General features: G+C 52.1%; 1 protein-coding gene across 1 annotated transcript in view; it reads left to right on the forward strand.

The window, feature by feature from the left end:
* The window catches only part of Adam19 (ADAM metallopeptidase domain 19), a 63737-nt gene extending 49676 nt beyond the window's left edge, over positions 1 to 14061 (forward strand). Inside the window, exons 12-23 of the mRNA XM_090320713.1 lie at positions 554 to 731; positions 1897 to 1986; positions 4086 to 4281; positions 5739 to 5847; positions 6273 to 6477; positions 7631 to 7708; positions 7844 to 7952; positions 8816 to 8960; positions 9343 to 9427; positions 9715 to 9939; positions 10900 to 11052; positions 11690 to 14061. Coding sequence (XP_090176839.1) covers positions 554 to 731; positions 1897 to 1986; positions 4086 to 4281; positions 5739 to 5847; positions 6273 to 6477; positions 7631 to 7708; positions 7844 to 7952; positions 8816 to 8960; positions 9343 to 9427; positions 9715 to 9939; positions 10900 to 11052; positions 11690 to 11743 — 1627 coding nt within the window. The 3' untranslated portion in view covers positions 11744 to 14061. The remainder of the gene's footprint in view (positions 1 to 553; positions 732 to 1896; positions 1987 to 4085; positions 4282 to 5738; positions 5848 to 6272; positions 6478 to 7630; positions 7709 to 7843; positions 7953 to 8815; positions 8961 to 9342; positions 9428 to 9714; positions 9940 to 10899; positions 11053 to 11689) is intronic.
* Positions 14062 to 15976: the final 1915 nt, after the last annotated feature.

The raw sequence follows: 15976 nt of genomic DNA on the forward strand, positions 1-15976 counted from the left end.
GCTGGCTTCAGACTTTGATCCTCAGATTTCAGCCTCCTGGATAGCTAGGATTACAAGTGTGAGCCACCAGTGCCTAGCAGGTTTTTTTTTTTTATTTTTAAGATGGTGTCCCCGTGTTGTCCTACTGCACATAGACACACACACAGAAGATAAATATACCCGTGTGGCAGGGTTCCTATTTTCCCAGTGAAGCATGGGAGAATTCCACGTTAATAATGCTTTTATAAAAGGCATGTATGCCAGGAGTTTGGCCTCGTGGTAGAGTGCCTGCCTAGCATGCAGGAAGACCCAGGTTCGATTCCTCCATACCACATACACAGAAAAAGCCAGAAGTAGTGCTGTGGCTCAAGTGGTAGAGCTCTAGCCTTGAGAAACCCAACGACAGTGCTCAGGCCCTGAGTTCAAGCCCTAGGACTGGCCAAAAAAGGAAAAATAGGTATGTATGTGGGGCTGCAGCTTCTGTATCCAGGTGGCGCCAGCAGGGTCAGGCACACAAGCTGTCCCACGGTGTATGCAATACCCCGGAGTAATTCCAGCCTCATCCTCGTGCCAGGCACCCCTTCCCTCGAGTGTTCAATGGCTGCAACCGGAAGGAGATGGACAGGTACCTGCAGTCAGGGGGCGGGATGTGTCTCTCCAACATGCCAGACACCAGGACGCTGTACGGAGGCCGGAGGTGTGGGAACGGGTACCTGGAGGATGGGGAAGAATGCGACTGTGGAGAGGAAGATGTGAGTGTTCTTGTGCATTGGTGTTGATTTCCGGGCTCCTGGGAAGGTGGGGTGCAGTCAGTAATTCCTTGGCCATTGAAATTGCTTCCATGTGTCAATCAAAGACTCCTCTGCCTAGAAGATATGTAGAAATCCCCCAGGATGCACTTGTATCCACTGAAAGGTGTGTGTGTGTGTGCGTGCGTGTGTGTGTGTGTGTGTGTGTGTGCGTGTGTGTGTGTACAGAGGCTTGAACTCAGGGTTTGAGCTCTCTCACTTAGGATTTTTGCACAAGGCTGGTGCTCAAGACTTGAGCCATAGCTCCACTGAATGGCTTTTTGGTGGCCCACTGGAGATGAGTGTCTCATGGACGTTTCTTCCCCCAGCTGGCTTCAAGCCATGATCCTGAGATCTCAGCCAACTGTGTAGCGAGGGTTACAGGTGTGAAGCACTGGTGTTCACTCGGCTTTCTTAAATATTTAAATTGCTCTTGTGAGTGTCTGGCCCGCCCAGAGGCTGTGACCCTGTGGTGTGTTGGCTTTCTGCTCTCCAGAGGAGGTAGAGGTGGCTACCTGGGATCTCCAGCTGCTCTGGATTTATTCTAAGGCCACACAGCCAGATTATATGAACTTGAACATGAGCCTTGGGAATTTCCTTAAAATACCAAGCTCGGCCAGGCACTGTTTGGTGGCTCACACCTGCAATCTGAGCTACTCAAGAGGCTGAGATCTGGGGCCCGGGGTGTGGCCTAGTGGTAGCATGCTCACCTAGCATGCCTGAAGCCCTGGGTTCCATTCGCTGGAACCACATACACAGAAAAGACTGGAAAATGGCACTGTGGCTTAAGTGGCAGAATGCTAGCCTTGGGTCAGAAGTGTCCAAGGACAGTGCCCAGGCCCTGAGTTTGAGCCCCAGGACTGGCAAAAAAAGAAAGAAAGAAAGAAAGAAAGAAAGAAAGAAAGAAAGAAAGAAAGAAAGAAAGAAAGAGGGAGGGAGGGAGGGAGGGAGGGAGGGAGGAAGGCAGGAAGGCAGGAAGGCAGGAAGGCAGGCTCAGATCTGAGGATCATGGCTGGAATTCAGCCCAGGCTCATGACACAAGATGGGGGTGCTGGGTGGAGGAGGGTGGTGATGGTGCCATGGAGGAGGGGGGACTGTGCTCTGACTCCTCCCCGCACTGCCTCCCCAGGAATGTGACAACCCCTGCTGTAATGCCTCCAACTGCACCCTGAAGGAGGGCTTGGAGTGTGCCCACGGCGCCTGCTGCCATAATTGCAAGGTGAGCAGCCTTTGCTCCTGGGTCTGTGTTGGGCACTAACCTGACAGCGTGTAGCTCTGCCCCAGCCGCTGCCACACTCAACCTGACAAGTTACAGGCATCGAGGATCTACGCTCAGGACTGGAGTATAGACCAGTGGTAGAGGCCATGGGAGGCCACAGGTTCAATCCCCTCTGTTTCCCCCACCAAAAAATAAATAAATGTAAGACAGAAGCAAAGCAGGTTGCCAGTGGCTCACACCTGTGATCCTAACTACTCAGGAGGCTGAGATCTGAGGATCAAGGTTCAAAGGCAACCTGGGCGGGAAAGTTGGTGGGATCTACGCTCAGGACTGGAGTATAGACCAGTGGTAGAGGCCATGGGAGGCCACAGGTTCAATCCCCTCTGTTTCCCCCACCAAAAAATAAATAAATGTAAGACAGAAGCAAAGCAGGTTGCCAGTGGCTCACACCTGTGATCCTAACTACTCAGGAGGCTGAGATCTGAGGATCAAGGTTCAAAGGCAACCTGGGCGGGAAAGTTGGTGGGACTTTTAGCTCTAACTGACCAACAAAATAAAGCCAGGAGTGAACCTGTGGCTTAAGTGGTAGAATACCATCCTTGAGCAAAAGAAGGACTTAGAGGCTCGCCTGGGCTCCAGGACCAGATCCCAGTGTGAGAATCAAACGTAAGGAGGAAGAGAGAAAAGGGGCACACTTAAACCAAATATTGATGTCAATACAGAAATGCTAAGGTCTCTGATCATACCGATCATAAAGGTTACTCCAGGCTTTTCTGGGAAGGCGCATGTATGACACGCCTGTGTCTACATTATTATGTGTGTACATCCATGCTTTAATATGTGGACATCTGCACTACTGATGACTCGGTCTGATGGCCCTGGGCCACAGGGTTCTGGAGTGGCGCCATGGCCCATGCTCTCCCCACCTCTTGCTGGGAGTCAGCTCATCACGTGTCCCCTTCATTCACCTAAGAGAGGGCCATTATCTCCCCTTGTGGGTGGATAAATCAACACATGGAGATTGAGTGGCTTTCCCAAGCTCCCACTCATGGTTAAAGTCCTGGATTCAGACCAGGAGAGGTGGGGGCCCCAGGGTGAGTTCGCCTCCCCCCCTGCTCCCTCCCTCCCAGCTGTAGGTGTCCTTGCCTGGCGTGACCAGGATGCTGTGTCTTTTGACCCAGCATCCTCTCCCCTCCCTCCCTTACCATGGCTGGGCTGGGTCGATTCCCTTTCAGCATCCATCCAAGAAAAGAGTCTGGATTCTGACCTCCTATTCAGTCCTGTGTGGAACCCCCCATTGTGTGTCTTGCTGTCTGAGGCCTATATATTTTTTTTACCTCTTTCTTAGCCTTTGGACCCTAGGATCTTTATCTATAAACTGAGAAGAGAGTTAACAACTCTGAGTGTCCAGGGAGTTGAAAGACTGAGGGAAAACTGGGTTTGGATGGTTTCCCAGGATGAGCTGGGGATGGCGTTCCTCGAACCAGCAGAGTGGGATGCATGGCTGTGCAGGGCTGGGGTCCTGGCTCCGTGATGGGCTGTGGAATTGCTGGGAGCTATGTAGGCACAGGAGGTATTCGTTGGATGGCGTGTGTGTGTGTGGGGGGGTGTCCGTGTCCCCTTTGCTTTTCACACTGCGTCTCCAGACATATTCTTTAACCTCTTCAAGCCTCAGGTTCTATTCTCTGTTCAGTGGAGACCCTTGTGTAGCACTCTCGCGAGAACTAAGCGGAGTGGTACTGGTCCTGGTGTCTTGATTAGGAGCTGTGTGAACAGAGCTATGACTGTCAGTGCGGAGGAAATGAAATTATTGCATAAACAGTATTCCTCACCTTCACTCCTTACCCCTGCTCTGAAGAGGAACTAAGTTGGCATTTAGGCAGACACCTTGAAGACTCCTACTCGTTAATTCCTTTTCTCCTAGGAGGTGGGTGATGGCTCGAGCTAATGGGGTCACATCAGAAGCAACTGGGAACCAAAGGTTGTGGAAAATTCTGGGGAATTCTGTACCCCCCCAGTATTGCTCACCAGCCCTTGGCTACTGAGGCTGAGGGCACAAAGGAGGGGATTGACCATCTTCTCTGTGTTTCTCCACTCAGCTCGTGGCTCCCGGCACCATGTGCCGCGAGCAGGCGGGACAGTGTGACCTCCCGGAATTCTGCACGGGCAAATCTCCCCACTGCCCCTCCAACTTCTACCAGATGGACGGCACCCCCTGCGAGAACGGCCAGGCCTACTGCTATATCGGCATGTGCCTCACCTACCACGACCAGTGCCAGCGCCTGTGGGGCCCCAGTAAGCACTCTCCCAGGAAGCACAGTTCTGTCCATCTCCGCCGGCCTCCCCTGCCGGCCAGTTGAGATGGCTGATCATCTGGCCTTCAGAATACCATAAAGCATGTCTGCTCTCCTGCAGGCAGGATGGGTGCTTGGGGAGAGCCAGTGTGGAGCGTTCGTCCCCAACCCCCCATGCTTTTAAATCTCAGAGAACAAGAGATGAGAATAATGCGAGGGGCAGGAAAGAGAAAATGAACAGGAGAAAGCACACGGAAAAAACACATGGAATTGGTCCTTCCATCTTCCCCAGTGGGAGGAAATGATTGTTATTTACAAAGTGGAATTTTTCATGGATCAGATTGCAAAGATGGAAAGTAATGTAATTATGGTGTTAACAATAACCACAAAAAGCGGCACAGGGGAGAGTGTGAGGAGACGGATACAGGTACCACTCCACTGGGATGAGTTAGGTTTGGTTTGGTTTTGGGGGGTGTGATGTTCCTGGCATGTGAACTCATGGTCTGGGGTCTGCCTCTGAGCTTTGGTTTTGTTTTTCCCTCAAGGCTGGTGTTCTACTGCTTGATCCAGTTTTACTTGTGGCTTTTAGGTGGTTAATTGGAGTCCTGCCTGGACTGTGTGCAAACTGTGATCCTGAGCTGTCAGCCTCCTGAGTAGTTAGGATGACAGGCGTGAGCCACCCACACCTGGCATATACCAAAAATTGTAAAGGCTCTCTTGGGCCTGTCAGTTTGGTTTAATTACTAGGCACTACTGAGGCTACACTTGTGCTGCCATGTCCACGACATCTGTCTTCAAAGCTATTGCTGATTACAGCAGTTACAACCCCGTTTCCGTTTTAACTAAGGACCAATTAGATTAATTTTGTGGGAAATGCAGACACCACAATGCTATATGGCTAAATTAATGGGAACGGCTGAATAAAACTCATCCCCCCAAAAAATGCCGTATAGAACTGCGCCCTTGAAATATACTTGCTTTTTTCATTAGATTCCTTCTTGAAGTTGCACCTAGAATCTTTCATAAGAGAGGCAGTGCAGAGAAAGGCAGAAATGCAACTATTGCTAGATAATATGCTACAAGGAAGTATTGGCTTTTCTAGGCTACAGGAGAGGAAGAACTGAGCTGATCATGAGGCAACCATTCTAAACGCATCTGTTTTATCTGAACATCTTTATGCTTATTTTTTTATAATTCTGCAACTGGACAGTACTTTTTTTCCCCTATTAGTAAGATTAGCATGCACATTCCCATAGATAAAAAACCTTCCATAAAGCATTACAAAGAATTTAAAACTTTGTCTTTAAATGGATAGTGATGACAATACAGGGGTGCCAGTTCCTGAGGATTCCTCTCCCCAAAATACCCTTCCCCTAGAGATTTGGCTCAAGGCCGGCTTTGTCCCAGCTGGCGTCTGGCAGGCTAGCGTACTGATGGGGTTGTGTCTCACACATCCAGGAGCCGGGACGGCCCCAGATGCCTGCTTTGAGAAGGTTAACATAGCAGGAGACCGCTTTGGAAACTGTGGGAGAGACATACACGGCGAACCCAAAAAATGCAATATAAGGTAAGGACCCCAGGTCACTTGTACCCGCCACAGAGTGTGGAATGACAGTGTCATTTCTGCTCCTCCTTCCTCCTCTCCCTCTCCCCCAGCTCAAGCTGGGCATTCTTCATGCAGGTCCCCTATAGTCTGCCTCTTGCTGACTTGGGAGTTGACACCCTTCAGCCCTGTGGCAGGCGCAGGGAGGGTGTGGGCAGCCCTGCTTCTCAGGAGGCCAGGTGGACTCTCGTTCTGTACAGTAGAGTAGGGGACTGGCCTTCTTGGATTCTGTGTGCACAGTGCTCATTATACCACTGTCTAAAGAGTCCACCATTCTGTCCCACCCCACTCGAGCCTGGACCCAGAAAGACCAGAGTTGGGTTGTGCCCCACTCTGATCCCGGATCTCCTCCCTCCCTCCCTTTCTCTCTCTCTCTCTCTGGGGCACAGAGATGTCAAGTGTGGGAAGATCCAGTGCCACATTCCCAATGCCCAGGCCAAGGAGTCCAACGCTGTGCCCATCAAGACCACGATCACGGTGAACAAGAAGTCCATTGAGTGCTACGGGGTCCACTTCTACCGGAACAACGATGATGAGGTGGACACCTTGGACCCAGGCCTGGTGATGACCGGGACCAAGTGTGGCTCCAACCACGTGAGTCCCTCCCTCCGGGGTCCCGCTCCAGAACCGGGCTGCAGAGGGACAGACAGACAGACCGACAGACAGACCGACAGAGTTCTAGAAGGGAATGCTAGGCTCATGATGTCTGGGTTTTCCCAGGCTCCCCAGCGTCCGAGCCAATGTAATTTCCTGCGTGGAAGTTTGGAGAAGGATGGCATTCGCGCGTGGCAGTGGAGGAAGGATTAACTAAGGCTTCTGTCTGTGAGCACCCACCAATGCAGGCAGACGGGCACCATTGCCCTCCCCAGCCCGAGTGGAGAGCGAGGGAGGTCTGAGGGAAGTCACGTCAGCTAGCTCACAGAATGGAATGGTTTTTGAAACATGGCTGGGGGGGGGTGTGGGGCGGGGTTGGAGGCCTGGCTCTGTGGGAACAACACCAGCCAGTGAGTGAACTCGCCAGGAACCGAGTTCAAGTCCTGATCTTGGACCTGGGAAAGAAAAAAAACCGAAGTGAACCACCTGGCATAGTTCACAGCACAGGGTAATGTTAAAATGAGTGCATGGTAAAAATCATAATGTAGTAGTGTATAATAACATGTGAAAAATATGTGATATATTGTAACCGTTATTTCACACTGTATGCAGTATGTACAGATAGACTGTGATGTGGGCATGTGTGTATAATATATATAAATATATACACACATCCACACCATATACATACATACATATACGTGTGTGTGCGTGTGTGTGTGTGTATCAGGATGGGCCTTGAACTCAGACCCTTCTGCTCTTGCCTGGCTCTCTTTGCCCGCAAGAGTGCTCTGCCACTTGAGCCACACCTCCACTTCTAGCTCTGTGCCAGTTATTTGGTGACAGGCTGGCTTCAAGTGGCCATCTCTGGGTCTCAGCCTCCTGAGTAGCTAGGAGTGCAGACGTGAAGCACCGGCACCCAGCAAGTGATCATATTGTAGTCACGCAACATGGTTTGTGTTTAACTCAATCTTGAGGTGAATGGCGTTTTATTTGAATAACCACCATCCCTGGCCTTGTAGCTTCTTTCCTTGCCCACTGGAATGAGGACATCAGTGACTTACTTTTGGGGCTCCCATGATGGGGTCCCGATTGGCTCCAGTGTTCCTGCTGTGGTCCTGAAGCCTCTTCTTGTTCCCCGTGTCCCGTGCAGATTTGCTTCGATGGTCAGTGCAGAAATGCCTCCTTCTTTGAAGCTGAAAACTGTGAAAAGAAGTGCAATGGTCACGGGGTAGGTGGGCCAGTCCTGGTGGGAGGGTGGGGCAGGGCGGGGAAGGTTCTAGGGTGCTGGGTTCCCTCAGGACAGGTTCTGGGGAGGCCAGAGCTCTCCAAGGTGCTGATACCACTGCCTTTTCCCTCATTCTAGGTGTGTAACAACAACCAAAACTGCCACTGCTTCAGCGGCTGGGCACCTCCCTTCTGCAATGCCCCAGGCCACGGGGGGAGCATGGACAGTGGGCCCATGTCTCCCATGGGTAAGTGTGGCCTGCCTACGTGACGGGGTGGGGGAGCTGGGCTGGAGTCTCACTGTGGAGGCTAAAACTGCTCGGCTGAGGGGATGAGGGAAGACTCACACTTCTTTTTGGGGGAGTGAGGTGGTCATTTGAGGGGACACTTGATAATCAGGTGCCTGAGGCACATTCGATTGGTAAGATGAACAAAGGCATGGAAATGCCTGGCAGGGTTTTTTTTTTTTTAGTGAAAAATAGATGGAGCTTTTGCCTGTGACTTCCAATTTTTTTCTTTTTCTTTTTCTTTCTTTCTTTCTTTTTTTTTTTTTTTGGTTCAATCGTGGGGCTGTCCCCGAGCTTTTCCCCTCAATGCTAGAGCTCTATTACTTTGAGCCACAGTACAACTTTTGGTTTTCTAGAAGTTAATTGTAGATAAGGCTCATGGACTTTCCTGTGAGGTCTGTCTCTCTCTCTCTCTCTCTCTCTCTCTCTCTCTCTCTCTCTCTCTCTCTCTCTCTCTCTCTCTCACACACACACACACACACACACACACACACATTGTTTTTCTCTCCCATCTGTGTCCTGTCCAGGAAAATCCTGATTCAGGGTGAAAATTAGTGCTGAAGCATAGAACTTGAACAGCTTATCCCCAAAGAGAATCTCCCTGTTTAAGCAGAAATAGCTACTATAGTTTCTTATTATAAGGTCTGGATGAAGCAAGTTGAGCCAAGTCTTTAAGCTACTAGTAGGATATCCTGTCATCATTTAGCAGCCAAAAGAAGTCATACAAATGACTTGTGAGTCACATGTCTGAAGACTTGGAAACACATTGTTTCCCCAAATTGGAGCCACTTTTAAACCTCTGGTGTGGGTTCTGTTTCTGGAAGGCGCGGGGCCTGTGGTGGCCGGAGTGTTTTCTGCCCTCTTTGTCCTGGCTGTGCTTCTGCTGATATGCCACTGCTGCAGACAGAACAACAAACTGAACCAGCTCAAGCCCTTGACCCTCCCCTCCAAGCTGCGGCAACAGTTCAGGTAAAACCCCGGGGGCCTGGGGAGGACTTAGGAGGGAGGGTCCCACTCTTGGATTAGAAAGCTGTCCGTCAACAGTATTTGGTAGGGAGTTGATGGCAGTGGTTCCAGTCCAGAATGCAGGGTGCTTTTGGCCCTATCTCTTTGTGCCATGTTCTGGGACCATGGCAGACATTAGTAGACGATCCTTCTCTAACTGGCAGACATTACTAGAGGATCTTCCTCTACGTGTTCTCAGCCTGGTTGTTGCTTCCTGATTCACTCTGGACCAGTGGATCACCAGTCCCAACTGGAATACAAAGTAAACCCATTGGTTGCCCTGACTCTCCCTGCTGAGGAGGGTTCCCCCAAGCCACACAATCTCCTCCCCTTTCCTTTTTTCCAGCTGCCCCTTCAGGGTGTCCCAGAGCAGTGGATCTGGCCATGCCAACCCAGCTTTCAAGTTGCGGACTCCCCAGGGCAAGCGAAAGGTAAGTGCACTTGAACGCCACTGGGTTTCTCCCAAGGGCCCACGAGGCCCGTGTGGGATGGGTTGGGAAAGGTCTTGCTCACTTTCATCCAGGCTGGCATTGATCCACAGTCCTGATGGTCACCTCCCAAGCAGCCAGGGTTACAGGCCTATCTCCCAAAGGACTTGACTGTGAAATCCTATGCAGGGTTTACAGCTCAGCCATCCCAGCAAGCCACGGGGTGCCCTGAGCCTTCAAGGGCACAGAGGAACCCTCCTCTGAGGTGCTCCTGGTCTCGTGTAAACCAGGTCAGCAGCACCCCGGAGATGTTTCGGAAACCCTCCCAGCCTCCCCCTCGGCCCCCTCCCGATTACCTGAACGGCGAGACTCCACCTGCCCTGCTGCCGGCACACCTGAACCAGGTGCTGAGGAAACCCCCAGGCCCTGGGGCTCCAGTACAGAGAAAGGAATCGTCCAGGGGGCCTCCCCCAAGCCGGCCTGCACCCCCTGCCCCAAACTGCCTCCTCTCCCAGGTAAGTGCAGGTCTCAGAAAGGCTGAGCTGGGGACAGTGGGTCCCACATGCCAGAGGCTGCCAGTTGAACTCGGTGGATCCCTGGGTGGGGCTCTCAGTGGGACAGGACAGTGATTGATGCCAAGAACACAGCCCTGTCAAGCCACAGCCCATTTCCTTCCGGTTGCCCCGTCCCCCAAGCTCCTCATCACTTTCTACCCCAGATTCACCCCCCCCATCGCAAGTGCTACATGGACTGACAAGTAGTCTATGTCCACAACTGGAACCTAAGATGTCACATCTCCCCGGGGCCTGGCCCCCAATCCCCCTCCCCACAAATCCAAGCTTGCATCCCTGCGTCTCTCATCCCAGTACCTGTTCCTACAGCTCATTCATCAAGGCGTCTTCCTCTTACTGATGCTGCTGGGACAGTGGCTGCTGGGCTTCTGGACCTGGGCTGTGGGTCTTGGGTGCAGCTCTGCAGATGGCTGCTTGGCCTGGCATGGTGGTGGTTCTCGGCTGTGGATCTGTTGCCATCTTGTTTCTGCGGCGGCAGCGGGGTCGAGGGTGAAGGAGAAAATCCATGGGGGGCGGGGGCCGGAATCGGGTGGAAAGACTGAGCGGGAGGAGGGAGAACGCTACATGGAGGAGGAAAGAAGAGAGGCAGGGTGTCTCCATCTCCTAGCTAGCATTACTTGTCTGAGCCATTGGCACCCGGTTAGTCCAATGTCCCCTCCCCCACCGCCTCGGCTATCTTGGAGATAGTCTCTGGGACTTTTCCACTGTGGCTGGCTTTGAACTGTAGTCCTTTAGATCTCAGCCTCTCGAGTGTCTAGGATCACAGGCATGAGCCAGGATTCCTTTTTGAAACGGGACCCTACAGCATGGGCCTTTATCCTTCTGATTTCCAACTGTTAATGCCACAGAAAAAGCGTGTCGTTTGCATGTTCCCCTCCAGCGCGGGCTCGTTTCTCTCTCCAGGACTTTGCCAGGCCTCGGCCACCCCAGAAGGCGCTCCCAGCCAACCCGGTGCCAGGCCGCAGGGCCTTCCCTCGGGCAGACGCTGCCCCTGCCCTCCAGCCCCCCGCTGCTGGCCCTCTGCAGACCCAGCCTCTGATTGCTCCTGCTTCAAAGGTGAGTTCACAGAGGCACTGGGGGTACCAGTGTGTGGTTGTACATCTTGTCTGGTGGAATCTTCTAGAAGAAAAGACAAAGCTGGAAGCTTGTAGCTTCCGGGTGCCTGGGTGGGTGGAGTTTACATGAGCCAGGGTGACAGACACCTTCCTTGCAGCTGTGTCCCTGAGCCTCAGCGCCCTGAGCAGACCCTTAGCTTGACTCTCCATCTTCCTGTCTCCCAAAGGGCACTGGAAGCAGTGACACCCCCCCCCACACACACACAATAGTCCCTCATTAACACAGCTGCCTGGCCCGGGGAGGTTGTGTTCCTTCTTCCCTGTTCTTTCTGCTCCTCTGAGGCCTCACATCCTCAACTTAACCCTAGGAGTCGGACAGTGGGGATCAGGTAACGTGGGAAACTGGCCGGCACCCCCAGAGCCCCATAGGGTCTGGAATCCAGACACTTGCTGCAGTTTGGGGGAAGAAGGGGTGTTATCCTGCCTTTGAGACTCCATACGGGGCCGGGGCCCAGGGATAGACCTCTGTGCTGGCCTCTTCTGTCCTTCCCAGCTGTGGAAAGCTGCAAGAGGACCAGCGCTCCCAGCCCACAGGCTCCAGGCTGATTCCTTCTCTGCCCACTTCTCTTCCCTTCCAGTTTCCCCAATACCGAGTCCAGAGGGCCGGAGCAATGACCAGCTCCAAGATCTAGAAGCATCTAGACGTTTCTGGAGGTCGCTGAGTGGATCTCAGAGTTGTGGGACCTGGAAGCAGTGTGTGTGTGTGTGTGTGGCCGGCACCTCGTCGCCAGCTCCTCTATCCTCCTGCGATGGCTTCCTCCAAGTTGTTTTGTGCAACGCACAGCCCAGGGAGCTCCGGGGGAGCCCCAAGACGGAGAAGAGTGTCGGGCGCTTGGTCAAGGCCGCTGAGCACCTCTGGCCTTTGCTGGGCCTGGAGAAACCATCCAGGACCTAGAGTGAAGACTGAGCAGGGGGACTTCCTCCCTTTATCTCCCTCCCAGGTCGCCATGCTGAGTCCATGTCCCGGCCACCTCCCCTCTCCCTATCTCACCTCGTGTCCAGCGGGTCACCACACTGACAGGTACTAGTTGTAGGCAGAGGGGACAGCAGGGGCGCCCCTAAGCCGATGCCAAAGGTCACCCTGTAGTTAGTTTTCCTGTGCTACCCCATGCTGGCCCGTCTCCCATGGTGCTCTGGGACAGGCCTTGGGCAGTTGGGGTATGAGGTGGCGGGGTGCTTCACCTGGATGTTCTGTGCTTGACCAGCTTGGGAAATATTGTTGAGTGGACCCCACTCCTGGCCAGGCTTCGTCTGTCTGGGTCTTTTGTCCCCCACCCCCTGGGAGAGGAGCCTTCTCCAGCCCCTGACCCACATCCGAGGTCCCCCCAGGGGACCCCATGTGGTCAGCTCCTTGGCTGGATGTGGGTCTTTGTCCCCATGGAGCGGACGGCAGATCTGTTTCTAACCCCACAGCTGCACACCTGTGTGTGTGTGTGTGTGTGTGTGTGTGTGTGTGTGTGTGTGTGTGTGTGTGTGTGTCGGTTTGAGACCATGGTGAACAGAGGCTCTGTGGGGGCCTCTCCCACTCTGCCTCCCCATCAGGCTTTATGTTGTGTGTGGGGGGGCGGTTAGAGGTGGAGAGGGGATACTGGGGCTTGAACTCAGGGCCTAGGCACTGTCCCTTAGCTTTATTTGCTCGAGGCTGGTGCTCTCCTTCTGGCGTGGCTGGTTTACTGAGGATCACAGTCTCACAGACGTTTCCTGCATGGGCTGGCTTTCAGACTGCGACCCTCAGCTCCCATCCCTCTCACTGAGTAGCTGGGATTACAGGTATGAGCCACAGCCCCGTGTCTCCAGCCTGCCACTCCCTCTGGTCCTCTGCCACGGCTCTTACCTGACCCTCCCCGGAAAGACCCCTGAGCCGATGGGCAGACCTCGTTTCCCACGGACTCTGCCCTGCTCAGGGTCCAGAGCGGAGGCTGTGCTGCGGTGCTCTGCTAGAGGGGATGAGTTTTACAAAATAGCTGGGGATGGTCTCCAAAGGGTCAGCCCCCCATAAAAGGTGCTGAGTGGCCTAGAACCCACTTCTTCCAGGGAGGCCCCTCCTGACCTCCTTCATGGAGTTGTTTACTCTCGGAAACCTCAGTGTGAGGAGGTGGCTGAGCCTTTGGCTCCCGTCCTTGCCTCCAGGGCCTCCTCCTCTTAGCTCTCCGCACATTGGTGCTGGACTTGAGTCTCTTGGGCTTACAGATGGGGGGACATGGGGCAGGTACCCCAGCCACAGCCATGGAGTGGGGTTGCACAGGCCTCCTCATAGGCCGTGTCTTGAACCCGAGACTCCCATGATTCTTGTGGCCATCTTCTGATTTCCAGCAGAAAATAGCCCTTCCTGTAAGCACTGCACCAAAGAGCCCCAGGTGGGCGCCAGAAAAGGGAATCCCTCACCACAAACCAACAAGCAGACTGCTCCAGCCCAACCCTGGGCCCCTAGACGTGTCCAGTAGATGCTGTGGTCATTTTTTTGTCTTGGTCTCGAATGCTAGGCCACCACCACGATACCCGCATGACACTTGTCTGTTTGCTTGTTTGGACTCAGAGCCCGTGTGCTCTCATCCGGCTTGCTTTCTCTGCTGGTGCTCTACCCCTTGAGCCATACCTTCTGTGTGGCTCTTTGCTGGTTAAATTGGGGATAAGAGTCTCGTGGTTGTTTCTGTGGGGACGGTCTTTGAACCACAGCCTTCCAGATCTCAGCCTCCTGTGTAGTTAGGAATTCCAGGTGTGAACCACTGGTGCCTGACTTGTGTGATTCTTTTGAACCTGAAATCCACCATCCCAGAACCATACGGGAAAGTAGACCTCCGCATCTTTTCCTTGCTTTCCCCCTTTTTCTTCGCCATTTTTTTTTAATGCTATTCCTCATCCCATGAAATGATACTGTGAACTGGAAGATGGCAGACTTTTCAATCTGATGGCAGACTTTTGATAATGAGTTCTATTTACCCTGGCTCTGTTGAGGGGGTTGCTGGGTGGGTGGGTCAGAGGTGGCTTGTGGAGGTGGGGAAAGACTACCCATTTTGCACCCTCCTTTCCCCCAGTGGGGTAGGTATCTGTGGTGTCACACGCATGCCTGACTGGATGCAAGACCTTGTTCTGGAGGATTGTTGTAAAGGCAGGGATGTCAGGGAAACAGGAGTGGATTTATTTTATTTTTGGTTGGTCATGGGGCTTGAACTCAGGGCCTGAGTACTGTCCCTGAGCATTTTCACTTAAGGCTAGCTCTCTATCACTTTGAGCCACAGCGCCACTTCTGTTTTTCTGGTGGTTCACTGGGGGATAAGAGTCTCGCAGACTTTCCTAACCAGGCTGGCTTTGAACTGCGGCCTTCAGATCTGAAGATTACGTATCCTCAAACCTCAGCCTCCTGAGTAGCTAGGATTACAGGTATGAGCCACCGGTGGCAGGCAGTACCTGCAGGCCAGCCTAGCCCAACTGCCCAGGCATCTCAAAGCCTGGACACAGGGGCCTTTTGTTGGAAGATGTGACCATAACTAGAAATAACTGTACAGGAGATAGCCAGTGTCCAGTTACTGGGGACACGCTGGCCTGGATTGGGGGTAAGTTCTAGAAAGCCCCAGATCCAGTGATGGGGGAGGAAGCTTGACCGAGTTTGTCCCCACACACATTTTGCTTAGTGCGGGGAGAAAGAGGAGGATGTAAATCTTTTGAGGAGTAAAATCAACTTCTTACCATCTGTCCCCCACCTAGGAAAGAAATGGACATTGTAGGTATCACAATCTGATGGCACCCCCACCCCCTGCTGCCACATGGCAATAATTCTCCTTAGTAATCACTCACCCCCACTCCCCTTAAGCCAGATCGAATTTGTTCTCATTGGAAAGAGGGCAGACAAGACTTGGGTCTTTTTAAACAAATGGGACCAGTTCTAAAGATAGTGATTTTTGTTAAACGCATTTATCATCGCTCTCCTGGGCCCGCTTAGCAAGCTAGGGGGGACCCCCCCTGGAAAGGTACCCCCTTCCTGGCTCTGTCAAGTCCAAACCCTGACACCCCCAAAGGCCCCCCCCATCCCATCCATCATGTGTACGGATGTCTGGGATCCAGGCCAATGTGAATTTTCTTTTTCTTTCTTTTTTAATGTAGGTGATTATTATAGAAAACTTCCTCTTCTCTTGTCCACTTTTAATTGTTTACAACATGTGTACATCTATGCAAAATACTTGAATGGGCCATAGTGCCTTGTGGGTTTTTGTTTTGTTTTGTTTTGTTTTTTGTTTTCCTTGTATTTAATTAAAATGAATTGTCCTTTGCAATGTTCTCTGGCGTGATATTTCTTTCTTGCGTGTGTATTTTAATGTCCACTGCTTGGACTGCATAGAGTCAACTGAATCCACTTTCAGTGGACACATGACCTCTTCTCAGAAAAAAAATGTTCCTCCAGGAATGAAAGTTCAGCCTGCAAAGCCATGATGCTTCCAGCACTTACAGCCATTTGCCAAGCCCTAGATTTTGTCAACAGCCACTAGAGGGGGCTGCTTGCTTGGCACTGGACAGAGGCGGCTCACCAAAAGCTTGAATGATCTTGGAAAACCTGGTACCTTCCTTCTCCTGTTCTATTGCCTTTATTTACTTATTTTTAGTGTTAATAGAATTTGAACTGAAGGCAAAGAAGGACTTGAGGATGGTACTTGTCCCTTCATTATAAAGCCATTTTATATATATATATATACAATATATATAAATGAATAACATATTAGATATTAATGTGGGAATTACTAAGGATATTTAATAACTCTAGAACTGTTCCTATAGCTCATACTGAAACCTTACATTGTATTTACACTATAATATATCTATGATACAATGTGAAGTTGGTTATGCAGTGGGGGGATTTAGTTTGGGGAGAG

This window comes from Megascapheus bottae, chromosome 29 (genome assembly GCF_031878675.1).
Source record: "Megascapheus bottae isolate mThoBot1 chromosome 29, mThoBot2.hap1, whole genome shotgun sequence".
Classification (NCBI taxonomy): domain Eukaryota; kingdom Metazoa; phylum Chordata; class Mammalia; order Rodentia; family Geomyidae; genus Megascapheus; species Megascapheus bottae.